The sequence below is a fragment of the Neoarius graeffei genome, chromosome 13 (genome assembly GCF_027579695.1).
Source record: "Neoarius graeffei isolate fNeoGra1 chromosome 13, fNeoGra1.pri, whole genome shotgun sequence".
Lineage (NCBI taxonomy): Eukaryota > Metazoa > Chordata > Actinopteri > Siluriformes > Ariidae > Neoarius > Neoarius graeffei.
The window spans coordinates 74933000-74952617 of NC_083581.1; the positions used below are offsets into that span (position 1 = coordinate 74933000).

Sequence of the window (19618 nt, forward strand, 5' to 3'; positions counted from 1 at the left end):
AAAAATGTGATGTGCATTAATATTCAGCCCCCTGTCCTCTGATACCTCTAAATACAATCCAGTGCAATCAATTGCCTTCAGAAGTCATCTAATTAATTAATAGAGTCCTACTGTGTGTAATTTGCTCTCAGCATAAATACACTTGTTCTGTGAAGGCCTCAGTGGTTTGTTAGAGAACACTGAAGAACAAACAGCATCATAAAGACCAAAGAACTCACCAGACAGGTCAGGGATAAAGTTCTGGAGAAGTTTAAAGCAGGGTTAGGTTATAAAAAAATATCCCAAGCTCTGAACATCTCAAGCAGCACTGTTCAATCCATCATTCAAAAATGGAAAAAGTATGGCACAACTGCAAACCTACCAAGACATGGCCGTCCACCTAAACTGACAGAGCGAGCAAGGAGAGCACTGGTCAGAGAAGCAGCCAAGAGGCCCATGATCACTCTGGAGGAGCTGCAGAAATCCACAGCTCAGGTGGGAGAATCTGTGCACAGGACAACTATAAGTCGTACACTCCACAAATCTGGCCTTTTTGGAAGAGTGGCAAGAAGAAAGCCATTGTTGAAAGACAGGCATAAGAAGCCATGTAGGGGACACAGCAAACATGTGGAAGAAGGTGCTTTGGTCAGATGAGACCAAAGTTGAACTTTTTGGCCTAAATGCAAAGTGCTATGTGTGGCGGAAAACTAACACTGCTCATCACCCTGCACACACCATCCCCACTGTGAAACATGGTGGTGGCAGCATCATGCTATGGGGATGCTTTTCTTCAGCAGGGACAGGGAAGCTGGTCAGAGTTGATGGGAAGATGGATGGAGCTAAATACAGGGCAATCCTGGAAGAAAACCTGTTGGAGGCTGCAAAAGACTTGAGACTGGGAAGGAGATTCACCTTCCAGCAAGACAATGACCCTAAACATACAGCCAGAGCTACAATGGAATGGTTTAGATCAAAGAATATTCATGTGTTAGAATGGCCCAGTCAAAGTCCAGACCTAAATCCCATTGAGCATCTGTGGCAAGACTTGAAAATTGCTGTTCACAGACGCTCTCCATCCAGCTTGAGCTATTTTGCAAAGAAGAATGGGCAAAAATTTCAGTGTCTAGATGTGCAAAGCTGGTAGAGACATACCACAAAAGACTTGCAGCTGTAATTGCAGCAAAAGGTGGCTCTACAAAGTATTGACGCAGGGGGGCTGAATACTAATGCACATCACATTTTTCAGATTTTTATTTGTTTAAAATTCTGAAGACCATTTATCATTTTCGTTTCACTTCACAATTATGTGCTACTCTGTGTTGGTCTGTCACATAAAATCTCAATAAACTTTTAAGTTCGTGGTTGTAAGGTGGAAAAATGTGAAAAAGTTCAAGGGGTATGAATACTTTTTCAAGGCACTGTACATTGTGGCCAGTGATGGGAATAACGGCGTTAGAAATAAACGGCGTTACTAACAGCGTTACTTTTTTTAGTAACGAGTAATCTAATTAATTACTTTTTACATCGTTATAACGCCGTTCCCGTTACTTACAATAAAATGCTCTGCGTTACTTTATTAAAGCTGTTTTCATCTGGCACGCTGCTCATTCAGCCTTTCTTTACTCTGCTTTAGTGTGGGGCGGGGAGACGCGAGACAACGGCATAGTCAGCCAATCAGAGTAGCTTTGGACAACATACGTAGGTAGCCTCCGCCTACTGCACTACTGCACGCTCTTTCAATCAGAAGACACAGCGATGGCGAGCAGTCAGCCCAGCACTGCGCTTTCACACTGGAAATACAGCATTACTTTTCATTACTTGAAATAAAAGGCAAAAATGTCTACGTGCAATGCACATTATGTCGAGGAACAAAGCGTTTGTCCTCGTCAGTGGCCAGTAATTAGTAACAATTTTAATAACTACAAAAATATATTAAATTTGATAGATGTCTTATCTCACATTGTCCCACAAAAATATTAATGTAGTGTAGATAATGTTACTAACTGGTTCTGTTAAGTGTCCATTTCAGTCATTAAACACATTTAACATTTACTTTTATTATGATTACACTAATTGAATTTTTTTTTTTGGGGGGGGGGGGGACAAAATGTAACGGAATAATTACTTTCCCTGGTAATTAGTTACTTTTATGACAAAGTAACTCCGTTACTAACTCAGTTACTTTTTGGGAAAAGTAACTAGTAACTATAACTAATTACTTTTTGAAAGTAACGTGCCCAACACTGATTGTGGCTGTTGTTTTTTTTTCTTCTTTTTAATATAAATATTTTTATCTGATTTTACAAGTAAGGTGAGAGAAAAACAGCATTTCGATTCTCCTATATGTCCTGGATATATAGTGAATTGACAATAAAAATCTTTGAATCTTTGGCCAGAGCCTTGTTACTTGAGTTCTTGTATCCGGTGAATTCTGGGTGTTTATCCTTTTCTGTATCATTGCTCTTGTCTTTTTAACCTTAACTCCCACTCTACAATACAGCTTTTGGATTTTGTCTAATTAGCGACATGACTAACAAACACAACATCACGCGACAGAAATTTCATAAATCTTGTAGATGTTAATGTATATGCGTATAGAAACAGAGAGATTTAAACAAAAAAAAAAAACCTCAAAGAGAAACAAAAACGGAATCCACAGAGCACTATTATCCTGAAGATTCAACGCTGACTGTAGTGACAGAGAAGAAAACGAGCTGATGGAACAAACTGTGATTCAACACAGACACAGAGATCAAACAAAGCATTCTGTTTAAGTAACAGTAATCAGTGTGTGTGTGTGTGTGTGTGTGTGTGTGTGTGTACCTCCGAAGCACTCGGCTCCTCCTCGTTGGCCTCACTCTGACGGCTCGTCTCTTCCACAGCCAGCCGCGTGTGGTAGTTGTGCTGGTTGCCTTGGTGACGGCGCCCCTCCTCCACCGTGTTCTCCAATGCGTGCTGCTTTGAAAAATTCAGACCATAACATGCACACTTTGACCCCCATTTATAAGTGAAATTGCAGTGCAGTGTGTGTGTGTGTGTGTGTATACCCGGTTCTCTCTGTGGTACTGGCTGTGTATACTGCGTCTCCTCCTCTCTGACCTGTAGACGTTCATCTCCTCCTCTCCTCGAGCCGTCCTCCAGATCTCTTGTTTGCTGCAAACATAAACACACAATCATTCAGCAACGGAGCACTTGCATGTGACGTCACAGCCGATCCAGATTGTGACAGACGCCATCTTGTCGGTCAAACGCCATATTTCCGCCTTCTACTTCTGGTTCTACTTTTACCTTTTCTTCTGGAAAACCCTACTATATACAATTCTACTACAACGACTGCGGCTACAAGCTCTCCCTACCTGTGCACGTTTTTTGTGTGGATTTTTGCGTGTTGTTCGTCTGTACCTTCAATATCCACTATAACCGTATGGACTTACTGGACATTGGTTTCCAGCAGAAAATGACGGTTTGTAGCGATTTCCATCGCATGCACAACATTCCAGACGAGATAGCGAGACCAGCGGGGTCTCCGTGGATTGTTATCGGAAGCAAAGCGAAGGAGGCGGCGCCGGGAGCGGAAGCAAAAGTGAGGCTGCAGAGCCGGCCTGTTGACTAAGCTCAGAAAACAGCCACTCAAACCTCCACTGCTAAGCCTCTACCTCTCCAACGCCAGATCCATGGTAAACAAGATGGACGGTTTGGAATTACAGCTGGAATTACCTTATTCTATTCTATTCTATAATCGGCTGGTCAGTGCTATACTCAATACTTAAGTGACTTACCCATCCAATGAGGATTCTTGTTTACAAGATGCCACATCTGAGTCGCTGACAAATCCTGAATTTCTGTAAAGATAACTGTCCAGAGATTTATAAGCATGCAGTGCTTCACCACTGAACAGCGAGGGAAAGTTAATGAGGTAATTATACATGTCTGGGTATTCCGCTGGCAGTTCAAAATGCGGTCGTGAAAACTCCGTCCGGTAAGCCATAAGGGTCACTAATCTGTAGGTCGTTTATTTTAGACATATATCTAGTTATCTGTTCATTAGAAAAATGAGCCGTGTAGTCCGTCGGTTGAAATTGATCCATTCTGTACACGAGTGCAGCAGTATTCAGCGGTGTTTTTTACCGACAAGATGGTGGCTGTGTACTTTATGGTCACGTGACTGCAAGATCTCTACTGGAAGACATTTCACGAAAAAAGAAAACAAATTTGTATCAAAGCCTGAAATGGGACAGTTCATTTTTAACAGATTTGTGTAAACGCACGTTGAAAGAATTCTTTATGATCAAAAAGTGGAGCTACAAATCCTGATCCGGGACGGCCCGTACTTCTCTTTTTTCCCACCTTTTGTACCTCACCGAGCACATTAAGTAATCACCAAACTGTGCTGGGCTGTGGCCAGTGTTTTGGTATTAGGGGAAACAAAATTAGTAGGAGTGTAATTTTATTTATTTTTCACGCCCTGTAGGCCAATTGGCCTGTCAGTTGCCATCCTCTTACAAGGCTGCCTGCATCTATCGTGAGCAGATACTTCATCGACCGCCAGCTTGCTCAGCCTGTTGCAGCTTCACCAGCTGGCGAATATACTTGCATACACCTGCGCAGACACAATATATGATCATCCTGATATAATTTGCCAAGTTATATTCCTTTCATTAAATGTACAACATGTTGTAGAATACATCGTAGAAGTGTATATGTACAGTGGTGCTTGAAAGTTTGTGAACCCTTTAGAATTTTCTATATTTCTGCATAAATATGACCTAAAACAGGGGTTTTCAAAGTGTGGGAGAGTCAGCCCCTCCTCAGAGAGCAAATAAACAACAGCACCCTCCCATTACAATTTTTGTTGTTGCTATACTTAATGTTCCATTCATATTTAAAAAAAATGGTTGTTGTACACATTTTTATTTTTTTCTTTTACACATTTTAAACATCTGTGCTTTTTAAAACATCTTGTTTTACACATTTTAAACATCTCATAGCATCGTTAGCTAGCACCTCTTAGCAGACAACACACTGTGGATGTCTTCAGATCCAGTCCATGAAAATCCAAACTTTAAATAATCGTGGTCATACTTCCTTCTTTTTCCAGTCCCCCAGGATTCCGCGGGCCTTTTTTGTGATTGTTGTGGGCTAAAATGTCTGATGTTGCGGGGGGGGTTCCAAAAAATTGCGATGAAAGTTGCGGTGTTTTTTAGGTTTTTGTTGCGACTGCATTGCGGGAGGAAGTGAAAGTTGCAAGAAATTGTTGCGATTTTCTCTTTTTGTGATTAAAATTGAGTGATATGTTAAATATTAAGTTATTACTGAAAAACTATTGATTAAAAAACAAAGACACTAAGAAATGGTCCTATAAACAACTGTACCAATATAAAAGATTACCAGGACTACAAAAATGCAGAAAAATCGGCTTTACTTATCCAAATGCACCTGTTGTTCAAAAGTTAAAGTGCAGAGAACCTCACAGCACAACATGAAGTTACCTTAAAATATAATATAAATGCCTCAGCTTTCATGTAAGAAAAAAACTATTAATACTAGTACTGTGTGCAGGCAGTCTCTCCTGAAGACTAAATTAAACAATAATTATAAACTAATAAAATAAATGGCTCAGGCTTCAGAAGAAAAAAACAATTTGAACAGAATCTCACAGTATGATGCTGAAGCTGCCTAAACAATGGAAAATAAAATACCATTTTGCCAAAAATGTTGGCATCCATTAATTTCTTGTATTAAGTAAAAAAATAATGTAAAGTGCACACAGTCCTTCACTGTAAACATAACACACTTTCAGTAACAGAATTTAAGCCTACATAAACACTGACTCGCACATGCAGTGTTGCCAGATACTGCTGACGTTTTCCAGTTCAAAACCCGCCAAAATGCACTTGAAACCGCCCAATCTGGCAACACTGCGCGCATGCTGCTTCTCTTGAACGTATACACGGAAGTAAGGCGGAAGGTAGTTTGTCGACGTCACCTCAAGACGATGCCAACGATTGGTCAAATTTGCGGGAAAGTTGCGGTGATTGGATATAATTGCAACACCGCCCTGAATTCGCGGGGATTGGTTGAATTTGCGTTGAAGTTGCAAATCGCAACATCGCGAAATCCTGGAGGGTCTGATTTTTTTGCTTGGCCCAGAATCTGTCTCCTCACTCACTGTAGCTTTAGGTACTAAAAATCGATCCATTTTGTCTCTGGCAAAGGCTAGCTGAAGTTTGCTCAATGTCCGCAATAGTAACTTATTCTGGTTTATTTTTTCTCGCGTTGCGCCCCCCTGAAGAACTCTGGCGCCCCCTAGGGGAGGCGCACCCCACACTTTGAAAAGCCCTGACCGAAAACATCATCAGATTTTCACACAAGTCCTAAAAGTAGATAAAGAGAACCCAGTTAAACAAATGAGACAAAAATATTATACTTGGTCATTTATTTATTGAGGAAAATGATCCAATATTACATATCTGTGAGTGGCAAAAGTATGTGAACCTTTGCTTTCAGTATCTGGTGTGACCCCCTTGTGCAGCAATAACTGCAGCTAAACGTTTGCGGTAACTGTTGATCAGTCCTGCACACCGGCTTGGAGGAATTTTAGCCCGTTCCTCCGTACAGAACAGCTTCAACTCTGGGATGTTGGTGGGTTTCCTCACATGAACTGCTCGCTTCAGGTCCTTCCACAACATTTCCATTGGATTAAGGTCAGGACTTTGACTTGGCCATTCCAAAACATTAGCTTTATTCTTCTTTAACCATTCTTTGGTAGAACGACTTGTGTGCTTAGGGTCATTGTCTTGCTGCATGACCCACCTTCTCTTGAGATTCAGTTCATGGACAGATGTCCTGACATTTTCCTTTAGAATTCACTGGTATAATTCAGAATTCATTGTTCCATCAATGATGGCAAGCCGTCCTGGCCCAGATGCAGCAAAACAGGCCCAAACCATGATACTACCACCACCATGTTTCACAGATGGGATAAGGTTCTTATGCTGGAATGCAGTGTTTTCCTTTCTCCAAACATAACGCTTCTCATTTAAACCAAAAAGTTCTATTTTGGTCTCATCCGTCCACAACACATTTTTCCAATAGCCTTCTGGCTTGTCCACGTGATCTTTAGCAAACTGCAGACGAGCAGCAATGTTCTTTGTGGAGAGCAGTGGCTTTCTCCTTGCAACCCTACCATGTACACCATTGTTGTTCAGTGTTCTCCTGATGGTGGACTCATGAACATTAACATTAGCCAATGTGAGAGAGGCCTTCAGTTGCTTAGAAGTTACTCTGGGGTCCTTTGTGACCTCGCCAACTATTACACGCCTTGCTCTTGGAGTGATCTTTGTTGGTTGACCACTCCTGGGGAGGGTAACAATGGTCTTGAATTTCCTCCATTTGTACACAATCTGTCTGACTGTGGATTGGTGGAGTCCAAACTCTTTAGAGATGGTTTTGTAACCTTTTCCAGCCTGATGAGCATCAACAACGCTTTTTCTGAGGTCCTCAGAAATCTCCTTTATTCGTGCCATGATACACTTCCACAAACATGTGTTGTGAAGATCAGACTTTGATAGATCCCTGTTCTTTAAATAAAACAGGGTGCCCACTCACACCTGATTGTCATCCCATTGATTGAAAACTCTAATTTCACCTTCAAATGAACTGCTAATCCTAGAGGTTCACATACTTTTGCCACTCACAGATATGTAATATTGGATCATTTTCCTCAATAAATAAATGACCAAGTATAATATTTTTGTCTCATTTGTTTAACTGGGTTCTCTTTATCTACTTTTAAGACTTGTGTAAAAATCTGATGATGTTTTAGGTCATATTTATGCAGAAATATAGAACATTCTAAAGGGTTCACAAACTTTCAAGCACCACTGTATTCTAGGCAGACTACATCACAGACTAGTCGATTGATGCAAACACCGATTCACACAGATGGGCAATTTAGAGTAGCCAGTTAACCTAACTTCATATCTTTGAAGGAAACCCACACAGACACAGGGAGAAGATGCAAACTCGGCACAGAAAGGTCCCGGTCGGCCACTGGGCTCGAACCCACAACCTTCTTGCCGTGAGGTGACAGTGCTAACTACTGTGCTGCGCAGGAGAGTAATGATAAGCAAAATTAGAACTGGTGTCTTAATATGATTCAATGAATGTCGGCTGTAGGGTTTAATATTCAAACGATTGAAACATTCAGTATACTAACGTACAGTTACTGAAACTTAATGGCAAGGTTCATGCGATCCATTCAGACTTTTATTACACAGCAAAAGCTGTTGATTAAAATGTATGCTGAGGTGAAGTGTTTTTAATTACTTTTAAGCCTCTGTAAAAAGGAAGCTAGTGTTTCAGAGGTAGGTAGGAGTGTAGGCTTGATTAAGTTTAAAAGGTTATTTCTCCTTAAGTTGTACTTTATGACGAATAGCTTACTTTATTCTGCAGCCTGTTGCATGTACTGAATCGAAAGCCTTGTATCATACGAAACATTTCACAGGAAATATCACTTTCTATGGTTTCTTTTCAGATAAATACTGAAAGTTACAAGTCAATAGGGGTGTTCACACGACAACTTTTACTCCAGTGTAGCACCGGGGCTGCCCCGGTAGAGCGTTCACACGGTACAAAGTTATACCGGTGTAGCCCCTGAAAGCTGCTTAAACCGGTGCAAATCTAACCCTGCTCGGGAGGCGGTTTAAGAAATTTACTCCGGAGTAAATGCTAGTTTGCGGGGCAGCACCGATATAAAATGGGACGTCTGAACGCTACAGGGGTAGACTCGCTACGCGTGAGGAGAGTTGATTACATACGGGCATTGCATAATTTGCATCCTGGTATTTTGCGCTTCCAAAATGGCGAATATCAGAACTGCGTGTCTTCCGGTGTTGCCAGATTGGGCGGTTTTAAGTCCATTTTGGCGGATTTGAACATATTTTGGGCTGGAAAATGTCAGCAGTATCTGGCAACACTGGTGTCTTCATCCACGTTGTTTTCCCGGCGCTTGGTGATGCCATGACAACCGGGAAAAGGAAGTACCTTTTCACGCATGCGCATATTTCATTTCCGCATTATTACTATCGTATAGCACGGTCGCAAAAACTGCCGTGTGAACGCCAGTGGGGCTGCACCGGTGCTAACACGCTTCTCTCTAGTAAGCAGGTTTGTGACGTGTGAACGCTCCACAAAATTCACACCGGTGTAAGATATATCGCAACAAAATACATCGGTGCAGCATCGATGCAAATATGTGCCGTGTGAACACCCCTAGTATAGAGACCTGAAGGGCATGAACTGAAATTTTACCCCAAACGCTTCACATGTTAATCGGCTGCATGCTGGTTTCAATGCAGTGCGAGTCTACGTTGAGGCATTATGTTGTATGTTTATGGCCTCTGTGTGTGTGTTGGCTACCTGGCTGTTCCATGTGAGAGTTCAGGCACCAGTACTCGTCTACTCCACGCTACCAGGTCGGTCTCGGTGGCCATCTCGCTCCGAGGAGCGTTGCTGTGCATCTGCCTGACCCCCTCGATCTGACCACTGCGCCTCAGGCCCACGTTAGGGGGAGACGACACTTCTGTTGGGGAGCTCACAGACCCTGCACACGCATGTACACACCACATCATCAGCATCACTAAGCATATTAATGTACCCCATACACATAAATCATCTTTATCTTCATCAGGACTCTGACCTCGGGCAGCTCTGGAGTCTGAGCCCAGTCTCTGGTCCTGTTCCTGCTGCAGTCTCTGGATCATACTGTCCAGGGGACTAGAACCTTCTGCTGCTTGCTGACTCAACACCTGATTTAATCCTGAGACAGCAAAAAAAAGAGAGAGAGAGAGAGAGAGAGAGAGAGAGAGAGAGAGAGAGAAGTAGAAGCGAATGTTACCTGCCCTTCAGCTTTCCCAGTGTACCATATCACAAGAACAATTTTTGGACTTTTTTGTTACGACTTCCTGACATGAAGTACAATTATGCGAAGTAAAAAATACCTAATACCTCCCATACTGCTGTACATACCTGAGCTTACGGCTAACTTTATGCTGTCGTGTGTTTGTTTCTTTGTTTGGTCTCTACCTGATGATGTCAGACCCATCTGTGGGATGAGCTGCTCCTCTCTGCAGTTCTCACGACCGGGCACCAGGCGCTGATAACGAGGAGGGTGCGGGTTCCCGTCCACGTCCACCAGGAAGGGCGGGGGCATGAGGTGGGGGGCCTGCTGCGTCTGCTCGTCCAACACATAGTTGTGGGCATCGCGGATCAGCGGCCGGTAATCAGTGTGGAAGAACATCTGGTCCGCTATCTGGAACACAGATCAGCACACACGAACAACAAACAGAGCCACACAGAACAGGAATGATCTCAGCATCCAGACTTCACAGAACACTGACGGGTGCATTGAGCAAAGCTTGAAATTAGAAAAGTGGTCTTGTATGCTGTAGTTAAAAGACGCGATTATTTATTTATTTTCAAAAACAGGTCGCTATGAGACAAAGACACACCATTAAAAAAGATAACAAATCACAAATACATATTCACCTCACGGAATCCAGGGACACATGTCGGCCGAAACGAATCCGAGAAAATCGCAAAAGAAGCATTTTTTTTTCGAAATTTGTGATTTTCATTTTTTCCATAATGTGCAAGTTGAGATCTTGAAGAATGCAATCAGTATTTCAGATAATAGATTGTATTGTTGGAAAAGCATACATTTTTTGTTGCAAATTGTCTCGTTTTTGTCAGGACTGTAGCCTGCTGGGGGGTGTGAGTAAATTACCATATGGGCCATTCATGTGATGATTTAAGTCTTTTGTTGTTTTTTTTTCGCGAATCAGCTGTATGATACAAGCTGAGCTCGTGGCTACTTAAGCTGCATACAGGCGTGTAATTTCACTATGGAATGAGGAAGCTAAACAGAGCGCAGAGGAGCTGAAACACCGCGAAGCAAACAGACGCACGGTATTTACATCGGAGATAACCATTTCTAGCAAAAAAACCCCAACCAAAAGGAAGTGTTCTAGGACTACATATTCCATCGGAGGCATTGATGTGTGCAAGGCGACGTTTCTCTTTCTGATGGGGTAAGTTTATTAATCTAAGGTTATGTGGTTATTTTTGCATGTAACGGAGAGTGTTGTGGTTTGGTTACATGAAACTAGCATTGTGTTATCATCGTGCTATCTTTCTTTCTTACGGTGTGAGTAATTTTTCAACCACAAAACGTTAAAGTATACTTTAGGACTTATTTTTGTACTTCATAATTGTTTTGGGCATACTTTGCATGGAAGGAAAATTGACGTGGTGTTCTTTGTTTACATGAAAGTAGCATCGTGCTAGCTAGTAGGGGGTAGGGCTTTCCTTAATGTCATGCAAATGAGCACCATTATGTGCCCGCCCTGCACCCAGAGTAACTCAGTGCGTTTACATGCACATAGAGAAAATCGAATTTCTGCCGTAGCTCAACTGAAACCGAAGTTCTCAATGCCATGGAAACACCTTAGCTCGGCTGAAATCGAACCGAACTGGATTTCTCGTAATCGAGCTGCGCGACCTAGATTATGCGATTGTAGCCGAGTTACTTAGTGCATGTAAACCGTATCAAGCTACGTAGTCGAGCTACTTACTTCAGCACTGCCCCTTCCGGAAGTGACAAGTGACGAGACCACAAGTGGGAAACACAACAGCTTCGGTCGGCATGACAACGCGATGGTGTACAGAATGTTCAGCAAGTGCTGAGCTGCTTCATTGTTGTCCATCTTCTCTCTCTCGATGTTGCTGTCCTCGTCGTCGTTCTTCTTGTGAACACGGAACTGATAACTTTGTTTATACTCTTGAATAGCTCTTCTTCATGACGACAACCGGAAGTGTACCAACACGATGGGGCGTGTAGCGCCACCTGTGGCTCGGGTGCACAGTGTACCTCACACAATAGCTCGATTTCCTTGTGTGCATGTAGGATTGGATTTCTCTGGCACCCCTGCTGGGACCCTTAGCTCGATTACCGACAGTAGCTCGATTTGGATGCGCATGTAAACGCACTGAGTGAGAAGGAAAACTTTGAGGGCGATTTTCTCCCTTTCCTGTTTTAAGAAGTATACACTTTCAAAAGGCCACACATTCTTCAAATATTGTCAGATCTCCACATGGAAGGCATCATTGGAAAGCTTAGAAACTGTACTTTCTGAATCTGTCAATAACTCAAAACGCCCCCGGGCCGACATGTGTCCCTGGATTCCGTGATCTGACACAGGTGGCCTGAAAAAACTGAATTCCGGCAAGCAGCCAAAAAATTAAAAAAATTTTTTTTAAATCTAGGTTTTAGCCAAAATTAAGTTTTTACTTCGGTTTGAGATACTTGACTTTGATTCTGTAGCTTTAAGAAACCACGAACCTAGATCACCAAAACAACCTGGAAATGTTGTTTCTTACTTTTTAATCTTGGCTTGGCTATCTCCCTCCAAAAATCATATGATGCAAAAAGCCAGTTTAACAAACACTTTAAAGATGACTCAGACTTTGCTTGCTAAGTGCGATTTCCTCATGCATGCTTTGAAAAAGTCATTGAATAGTTACAAGCCATAGCAAAACTGAAAATATCGGTAATCAATTTAGTTTGTAATCAGTACTTCTGTCAAAATGTCTGTGATGCTCCTGTGCTGTCATGTCAGCAAAACAGAGAAGAGCCTCAAGAGTTTGAATACGGGAGATTTACTCAACAGAACAGGCTGAATTAATCAGCGATTTATTTCCACACTGATCAGTGCAGTGAATCTGGCAGTAATGTTGTTTTTCCAAAGTAGACGAGGTAATAATTCAGCGCAACTGGAATAAAATCTTTCAATCTTAAATCTGTTGGGTTGGGGTTTTTTTTTTCCCATAGTACAACATTTCCAAACAATTTCTCAGCCAGCCACACTTATAGGAAGAGAGAGAGAGAGAGAGAGAGAGAGAGAGGAAAATAGACAAGATCTTGTCAGGTTCAGTACCTTGTCATATCTGCTGCTGGAGCCAAAGCCAAAGATGAGCAGGTGTCCGTGAGAATCCGTACAGGCAAAGTGCTGCCCATCTGGAGAACACTTACAGTCAAACAGCGCACCGTGCCCCTGACCCTCAATCTGAAACCAACACACATAAAACCAGCAGCGTGCAGAGAGGATGTTTATGAGGCATGTACGATTTAAAAACAGTAAATCAGACTACAAAGACTTGTGCTAAAGTGGTTTACTAGTAAAATCAGTCAAATAAAAAATGAGGTTCGCCAAAGAAAACAGATTTAGAGATCACTACAGGACAGCTGACATGCCACATCTTATTTGGATACGAGTGTTTTACTGGGAATTATTATCCATACAGGCCACTTTTTCCGTGGAATAAAAACACGTGTTCTATTCCCTTCTAGTGGGTTTATTGATGGCATGCAATATTGTTATCATATCGCTTATCCTGCATGTATTACGCCACTCTCCCCAATAGAGAATGAGCGTGCAATATTGTTATAATATTGCACGTTGTCAAGACAACAACATGACAACACACGCAAAGATCCAATGACAAAACTTTTCTGTTGCGCATGCGCACAATCATTTATTTGTTGGCCGGGAGAGACAGAGGATGGGGTTAATTCAGTGCTCAGTTTAAGCACTAAAAAAATTAATTGAAAATAAAGACGCATTGAACACCCAAAAGGCTACCAAAACTTCACTATACGTTCTTCACGCATATTTACAAGAGAAAAACATACCAATGGACGTCAAAAAACTGGAAAAGAGACACGTCGGAGACGTAAAACTTCCGTGCTAGTGAGTGACTGTGGCAGTTTGTTCACAAACATGACCGTGAGGTTTGCTTCATTAAAAGCCAAAGATTTAAAGACAAAGGTGCGCTGAACACCCGAAAGGCTACCAGAACTTCACTGGATATTCTTCACGTATATTTACAAGAGAAAAACACACCAACAGACATTGAAAAACTGGAAAAGACAGCAAGAGTGGAAATATTGTCAAAGTTCTATTTGGAGGTGAGGAAACGTGACGGAGACTTTTACAAGAGGACTTCACTCGTGGACTTCACTCAGCAAAGTCCTTTTGTTTTGAACAACTGCAGTGTAACAATTAACTACGACCAAAAGTAACTGTGAACTTGAACTGTCAGCCTGGATGTCGCTTGAATACAAGTTAGGTTGTGGTTCAGGCTTTTTGGACTCGTACCATTTTTATTGTTAGAACTTTGACTTTGTACAGTACACTGGATTGACAGAACATTAAATTACATTCGATCAGAATCAGCATTCAGTATTGATAAGTTACCGCCCTGTTCTTAACTTTTTGTTCCATTGAATGTGTATGTATTATAATCTCATTCTCAGCTCATTATCTGTAGCCGGTTTATCCTGTTCTACAGGGTCGCAGGCAAGCTGGAGCCTATCCCAGCTGACTACGGGCGAAAGGCGGGGTACACCCTGGACAAGTCGCCAGGTCATCACAGGGCTGACACATAGACACAGACAACCATTCACACTCACATTCACACCTACGCTCAATTTAGAGTCACCAGTTAACCTAACCTGCATGTCTTTGGACTGTGGGGGAAACCGGAGCACCCGGAGGAAACCCACGCGGACACGGGGAGAACATGCAAACTCCGCACAGAAAGGCCCTCGCTGGCCACGGGGCTTGAACCCGGAACTTCTTGCTGTGAGGCGACAGCGCTAACCACTACACCACCGTGACGCCCCCTATGTATTATAATAATAATAATAATAATAATATTGGCTGACTTTTTTTATGGTCTATCAGATATATTCCATTCAGCTACTCGTCTTCAACTCGTTCAATATCATGATAGCTGAATGGAATATATCTGATAGACCATTCATAGCCAGACAATATTATTATTATTATTACAAATACTCATTTGATGGAACAAACCTGGCGGCCATGCTTGTTTACAAATTGTCACAGTCGTTCGCTAGCATGCAAATTTTATGTGCAATACATATCTTCTGACATTTTCAATTCACTGCGACAATTTACTGCGGGCGCCGCCGGAGAACAAAGAAATGGTTCTGTGCATGCACAGCAGAAAACTTTCTCATTGGATATTCACATCAGCTCTGACGTGTGACGTCATGTTGTCTTGACAACCATGCGATATCATAACCCATATTCAACGCTCATTCTCCATTGGGTAGAGTGACGTAATACACGTAGGATAAGCGATATGCTAACAATATTGCATGCTATCAAACCAAATGAATGAAACCCGCTAGAAGGGAATAGAACACATGCTTTTATTCCATCGAAAAAATTTCCTGTATGGATAATAATTCCCGATATTTCACTCCGATGACATCACTCCCAGTGTTTTGCCGCTGACTAGACGCGCGTTGTCAAAATGGCGAACCGGTTCAAAATTAACATTCTTTTGATTAACTTGCGTTTTGTTTTGTTTTTTTGTATGGATATGTCCATATAATATAAAGAACATTACACGGTGGCGTGACGATATGAAGTTTATCTTTTCGTGTTGAAAAATATATCACTCGCTCGCTCCACTCCATATATCATGATATATACAGTCACCATTCGAAGATAAACTTCATATCTTCATGCAACCGTGTAATATCCTGTGTATATATTTAACCATTATTCCACGAAATCGAGTCATACATGAGCTGATAGTCGGCTATAATCCGTGTACGATGAGATTGAGTGGAATAACTGTTTTATTCTATCCACATTCACTGGATTTTGAGAAACAGAGCATTTTTATTTTTAGCAAATTCAATAAATAAAAACTTTACACAAAACGTCTGACAAAATCATTTCCACTTAGAATGTAAACCAACTGGCGAAATGACAGGAGCAATTTCTGAAAAATGCGATGATGATGATAATAATAATTCTTGAAAAATAAAAAAAAAACATCTTACCATCAAATACTTTCTTTCCATATTTTGTTGTTTTGGGTTTTTTTTTTTGCATTTTTTGGGGTTTTGTTTTCGAGTAGAGTTTTTATTTCGTCCTCGGTTGGTTCAGCAACATGGTCCGCCGTTTTGTTTTTCTCTACTCACGGTATATGAGTTGATATCCTTGTAGTAGAGTTAGGGTTAGGGTTAGGGTTAGACACGTGATTGCTCATATCCAGTGAATGTGGAAAGAATAAATATATTCATTTTTTTCACGGTGCGTTTTGCATCAAATCCTGCGCTCTGATTGGCTGGCGAGCGGGTCTGTATCCTACGGTACGGACCCCGGTTACGGACCTCTGGCGACTCGCTCGTTCACAACAACAACAAACATAGTAGCATTTTTTGTCAACATTTATATTTTTTTATAAGATTTATTTACAAGATCTATTTATAAAATCTTGTAAATTTTTGCCAGCATTTCTCAGGAGAATAGCATTAATTTTACAGCATGGATAGCGATAACGACAGTGTTCACAGCGAAAGCGAGTTTTACTACCCTGATGAAGAAGAAATAAAAGAAAACATTTCAGGAGAAAACTAAAAACCTCTAACTGTTGCTAACGCCAAGCAAAAACATGGCTGAATCCTGAATGACTCAATTTTGTATAAATAGGGGACGACATAGGCGGCAAAATGTAGTTTTTTTCCTGCCATGGAAGTGCACTTGTATACCGAGGAGGAAGCCATTTGCATTACAGCCGTGAATGAGGATTCAAAATGGCGGCTCGGCTCGGTTTTCCCTTTCGGGCGCTCTCGTTTTCTGTTAGAATTTGGTAAAGAAAAAAATAAATATATTATTTACCAGCTTAAGGTCGGTCCGTATGGTGAAATACCGTGACCTCGGCCTTGAATACTGATCTCGGTCACGGTATTTCACCATACGGACCTCCCAGCTGGTAAATAACATGTATATATATTGCATTTCTCTTTCTGTGTATGTTTTATTTTCATTGCTAATTCACATACAAAGACATGATTTTGCTATCAGTGGAAAATCTGAACGGTGGGAATACTGCATCTAAATAATAAGATGTTTATTCATGTTGGAACAAACTGAATAATGAGAGGGCATGGAGGGAAAATAAGTGCAGAAGAAAGTAAGGAGGGTGCATTTCAGTGCAGTGTATAAAGAGAAGCCGACAGTGGGGTATGATTACCATGTTGAAGTAGGAGCGTATTTTCACTCCTCGTGCCAGATCCCACACAATAGCATTGCCATCATGGCCAGCTGAGAACAGCACTCTGGGATCGAAGGGGTGTGGCTCCAACACGAACACCTCATCCTCATGGCCCTGAGAACAGAGTGGTCATAATGATCCAAAAATATCACAATGCTGAAAGGAATCATGTGTACACCGTGTACCAAGATATTTCATTTCACTGGCAAGAAAATTAAACATGTTGTATGGAACGTACCACGAAATTAGTATAGGTAATCGTACGGGGCTGAGTAAAATTAAGGATTAATTTCACGAGTGATTTCGAAGTTTTGAAAATTGCCCGAGTCATGAAGCGACGAGTGATTTCAAAACTTCGAAATCACGAGTGAAACTGATCCTTAATTTTACGAGGAACCACACGATTACTTGTTTATAATATAATCGGGCCAAATTCACACTTCGGAAGCCATTCAAGTTCACAACATTTGTCATTCACGTTTTCTGAACCAATCAGGGCGCGAGACTATCTTGCACGTTTGAATCAGTTTCTAAAGCGTTCCTTGTTTTCGCAAATCTCTCGCTTTTCCCTCGAGGACTTTTCATGATTCTTGAAAAGTAACATCTTTCAGGATTGATCCCGGATATTTCTCTTGTCTCAGATGCCGATCCAATGCTGCCTGCGTTACTTTAAGAGAGTCTGGTTCGTTGTTTTCCCCATTTTCTTTCCTCACTTCTGCATAAAACTGCGATAGCGCCTTGTCTAACTCACAGCATTCATACGCCACTAGAGAGTCGTTTATTTGTCTTTCGGTGGCCCATTTCTTAAACACGGAAAGCCAAAAATTCGTACTTTTTTGGTATTTTCATTTTCACCTGCAGCTTTCAATTGGTTTATTATTTCTTCGTCAAACGTAGCGAAACGCGGCATTGCTGAGTCAGCAGAGTCTGCCATTTTGTTGACAAAATTTGCTAATTTTTGTAACCGTAACCAAGCAATGAACTAGTCAATAGCATTTCAGAAATACGGCCCTGTGTTAAGGAAAAAAGCCCTCCTTGATTGACCAATCAGAATTGAGTAATTTGACCCTATGTATTATAAACATTGTTATATGTATGATGTGTCATTTATTAATAAATTTTAAAAAACGTAATGAGTGTCAGATTGCCAATTTGTGGTATAAGAAGAATAAAACACTTCTGGCCTATTACATTTTTCCTTATGTAGTGAAAATTCATTATGTCTGATTATTATAACTATTCTTTTAAGTTCGTTTCTTAAGACACGTATTTTTAAGTATGTTACCTCGCTTGTTGACAGTTTCGGCGAACACTTCCACCTTCTTCAAAACAGTCACCAGATGTCGAGTGGTGACGTGCCTTATCAGCTGATGTTACTCTATGGAGGCGTGAACGTCCCGCCCAATTTGACAGGTAGTCCACGCCTCCTGCTGTCAGGTCGCTGCCCCAGGACTGCGCTCCAGGTATGTGACAGCGCGTACGCTCCCTCATCCCGGTTCATGGTCCTCTGCGCCCGCTTACGTATCTCCACTGCCTCCAAAATCCAACGCTGGTATCTATTCTCTTCAGCGCGAATGACTCTGGCCTCTTCCCAATTCATAATGTGATTTTGTCGTTTGCAGTGGTCTGAAATGGCTGATTTTAAGTTTTCTTGGCTTGCTTTTTCTTTTTCGGATCTTGTGAGTCTTTTTGTTGTTTCTTTTTCACATTCTAATTGGTGTTCTTTCCTGCGAGTGTGGAAGCATCTGCCCGTTTCACCAATATAGACTTTATTGCATGACCGGCAAGGGATTTCATATATGATATTGCATTTATTGTCCAGTTGTATTTTATCTTTGGGGTGAACTAGCAGCTGTCGGAGGTTCTTGTATGGTTTGACCGGGGTGTTGATGTGGTATTTCCTCATGGATCGTTGGACGCGTTCTGTAACTCCTTTTATGTATGGTAATGTGACAAAGCCCCGGTTTGTTTTTTCTGTGTTTTTTCTTGTCTGTTTGTTTCTTTCCTTTTTTTGTGTCTGTGATTTTCCTTTTCGAATTGCCCACAGACAGCAGGAGGCGTGGACTACCTGTCAAATTGGGCGGGACGTTCACGCCTCCATAGAGTAACATCAGCTGATAAGGCACGTCACCACTCGACATCTGGTGACTGTTTTGAAGAAGGCGGAAGTGTTCGCCGAAACTGTCAACAAGCGAGGTAACATACTTAAAAATACGTGTCTTAAGAAACGAACTTAAAAGAATACATTTTTCCTTATTTAACCATCCAGGGTGCAGTGGTTAGCACTGTCACCTCACAGTAAGAAGGTTCCGGGTTTGAACCTCACGGCCGACGGGGGCCTTTCTGTGTGAAGTTTGCATGTTCTCCCCGTGTCTGTGTGGGTTTCCTCTGGTTTCCCACACAGTCGAAAGACATGCAGTTAGGTTAACTGGTTACTCTAAATTGCCCAGAGGTGTGAATGTGTGTGAATGGAATCACTACT

At 41.6% G+C, this 19618-nt stretch overlaps 1 protein-coding gene across 3 annotated transcripts in view; it reads right to left on the minus strand.

Moving 5' to 3' along the window:
• The window catches only part of phip (pleckstrin homology domain interacting protein), a 157467-nt gene that overhangs the window by 57320 nt on the left and 80529 nt on the right, over window positions 1–19618 (minus strand). For 2 of the 3 annotated variants that reach the window (XM_060938513.1, XM_060938515.1), the window contains 7 exons: window positions 17116–17250; window positions 12975–13103; window positions 10066–10291; window positions 9680–9799; window positions 9400–9583; window positions 3027–3132; window positions 2803–2937 (listed from right to left, as the gene is read on the minus strand). In XM_060938513.1, coding sequence (XP_060794496.1) covers window positions 2803–2937; window positions 3027–3132; window positions 9400–9583; window positions 9680–9799; window positions 10066–10291; window positions 12975–13103; window positions 17116–17250 — 1035 coding nt within the window. The remainder of the gene's footprint in view (window positions 1–2802; window positions 2938–3026; window positions 3133–9399; window positions 9584–9679; window positions 9800–10065; window positions 10292–12974; window positions 13104–17115; window positions 17251–19618) is intronic. The other variant, XM_060938514.1, reaches the window with a different exon arrangement.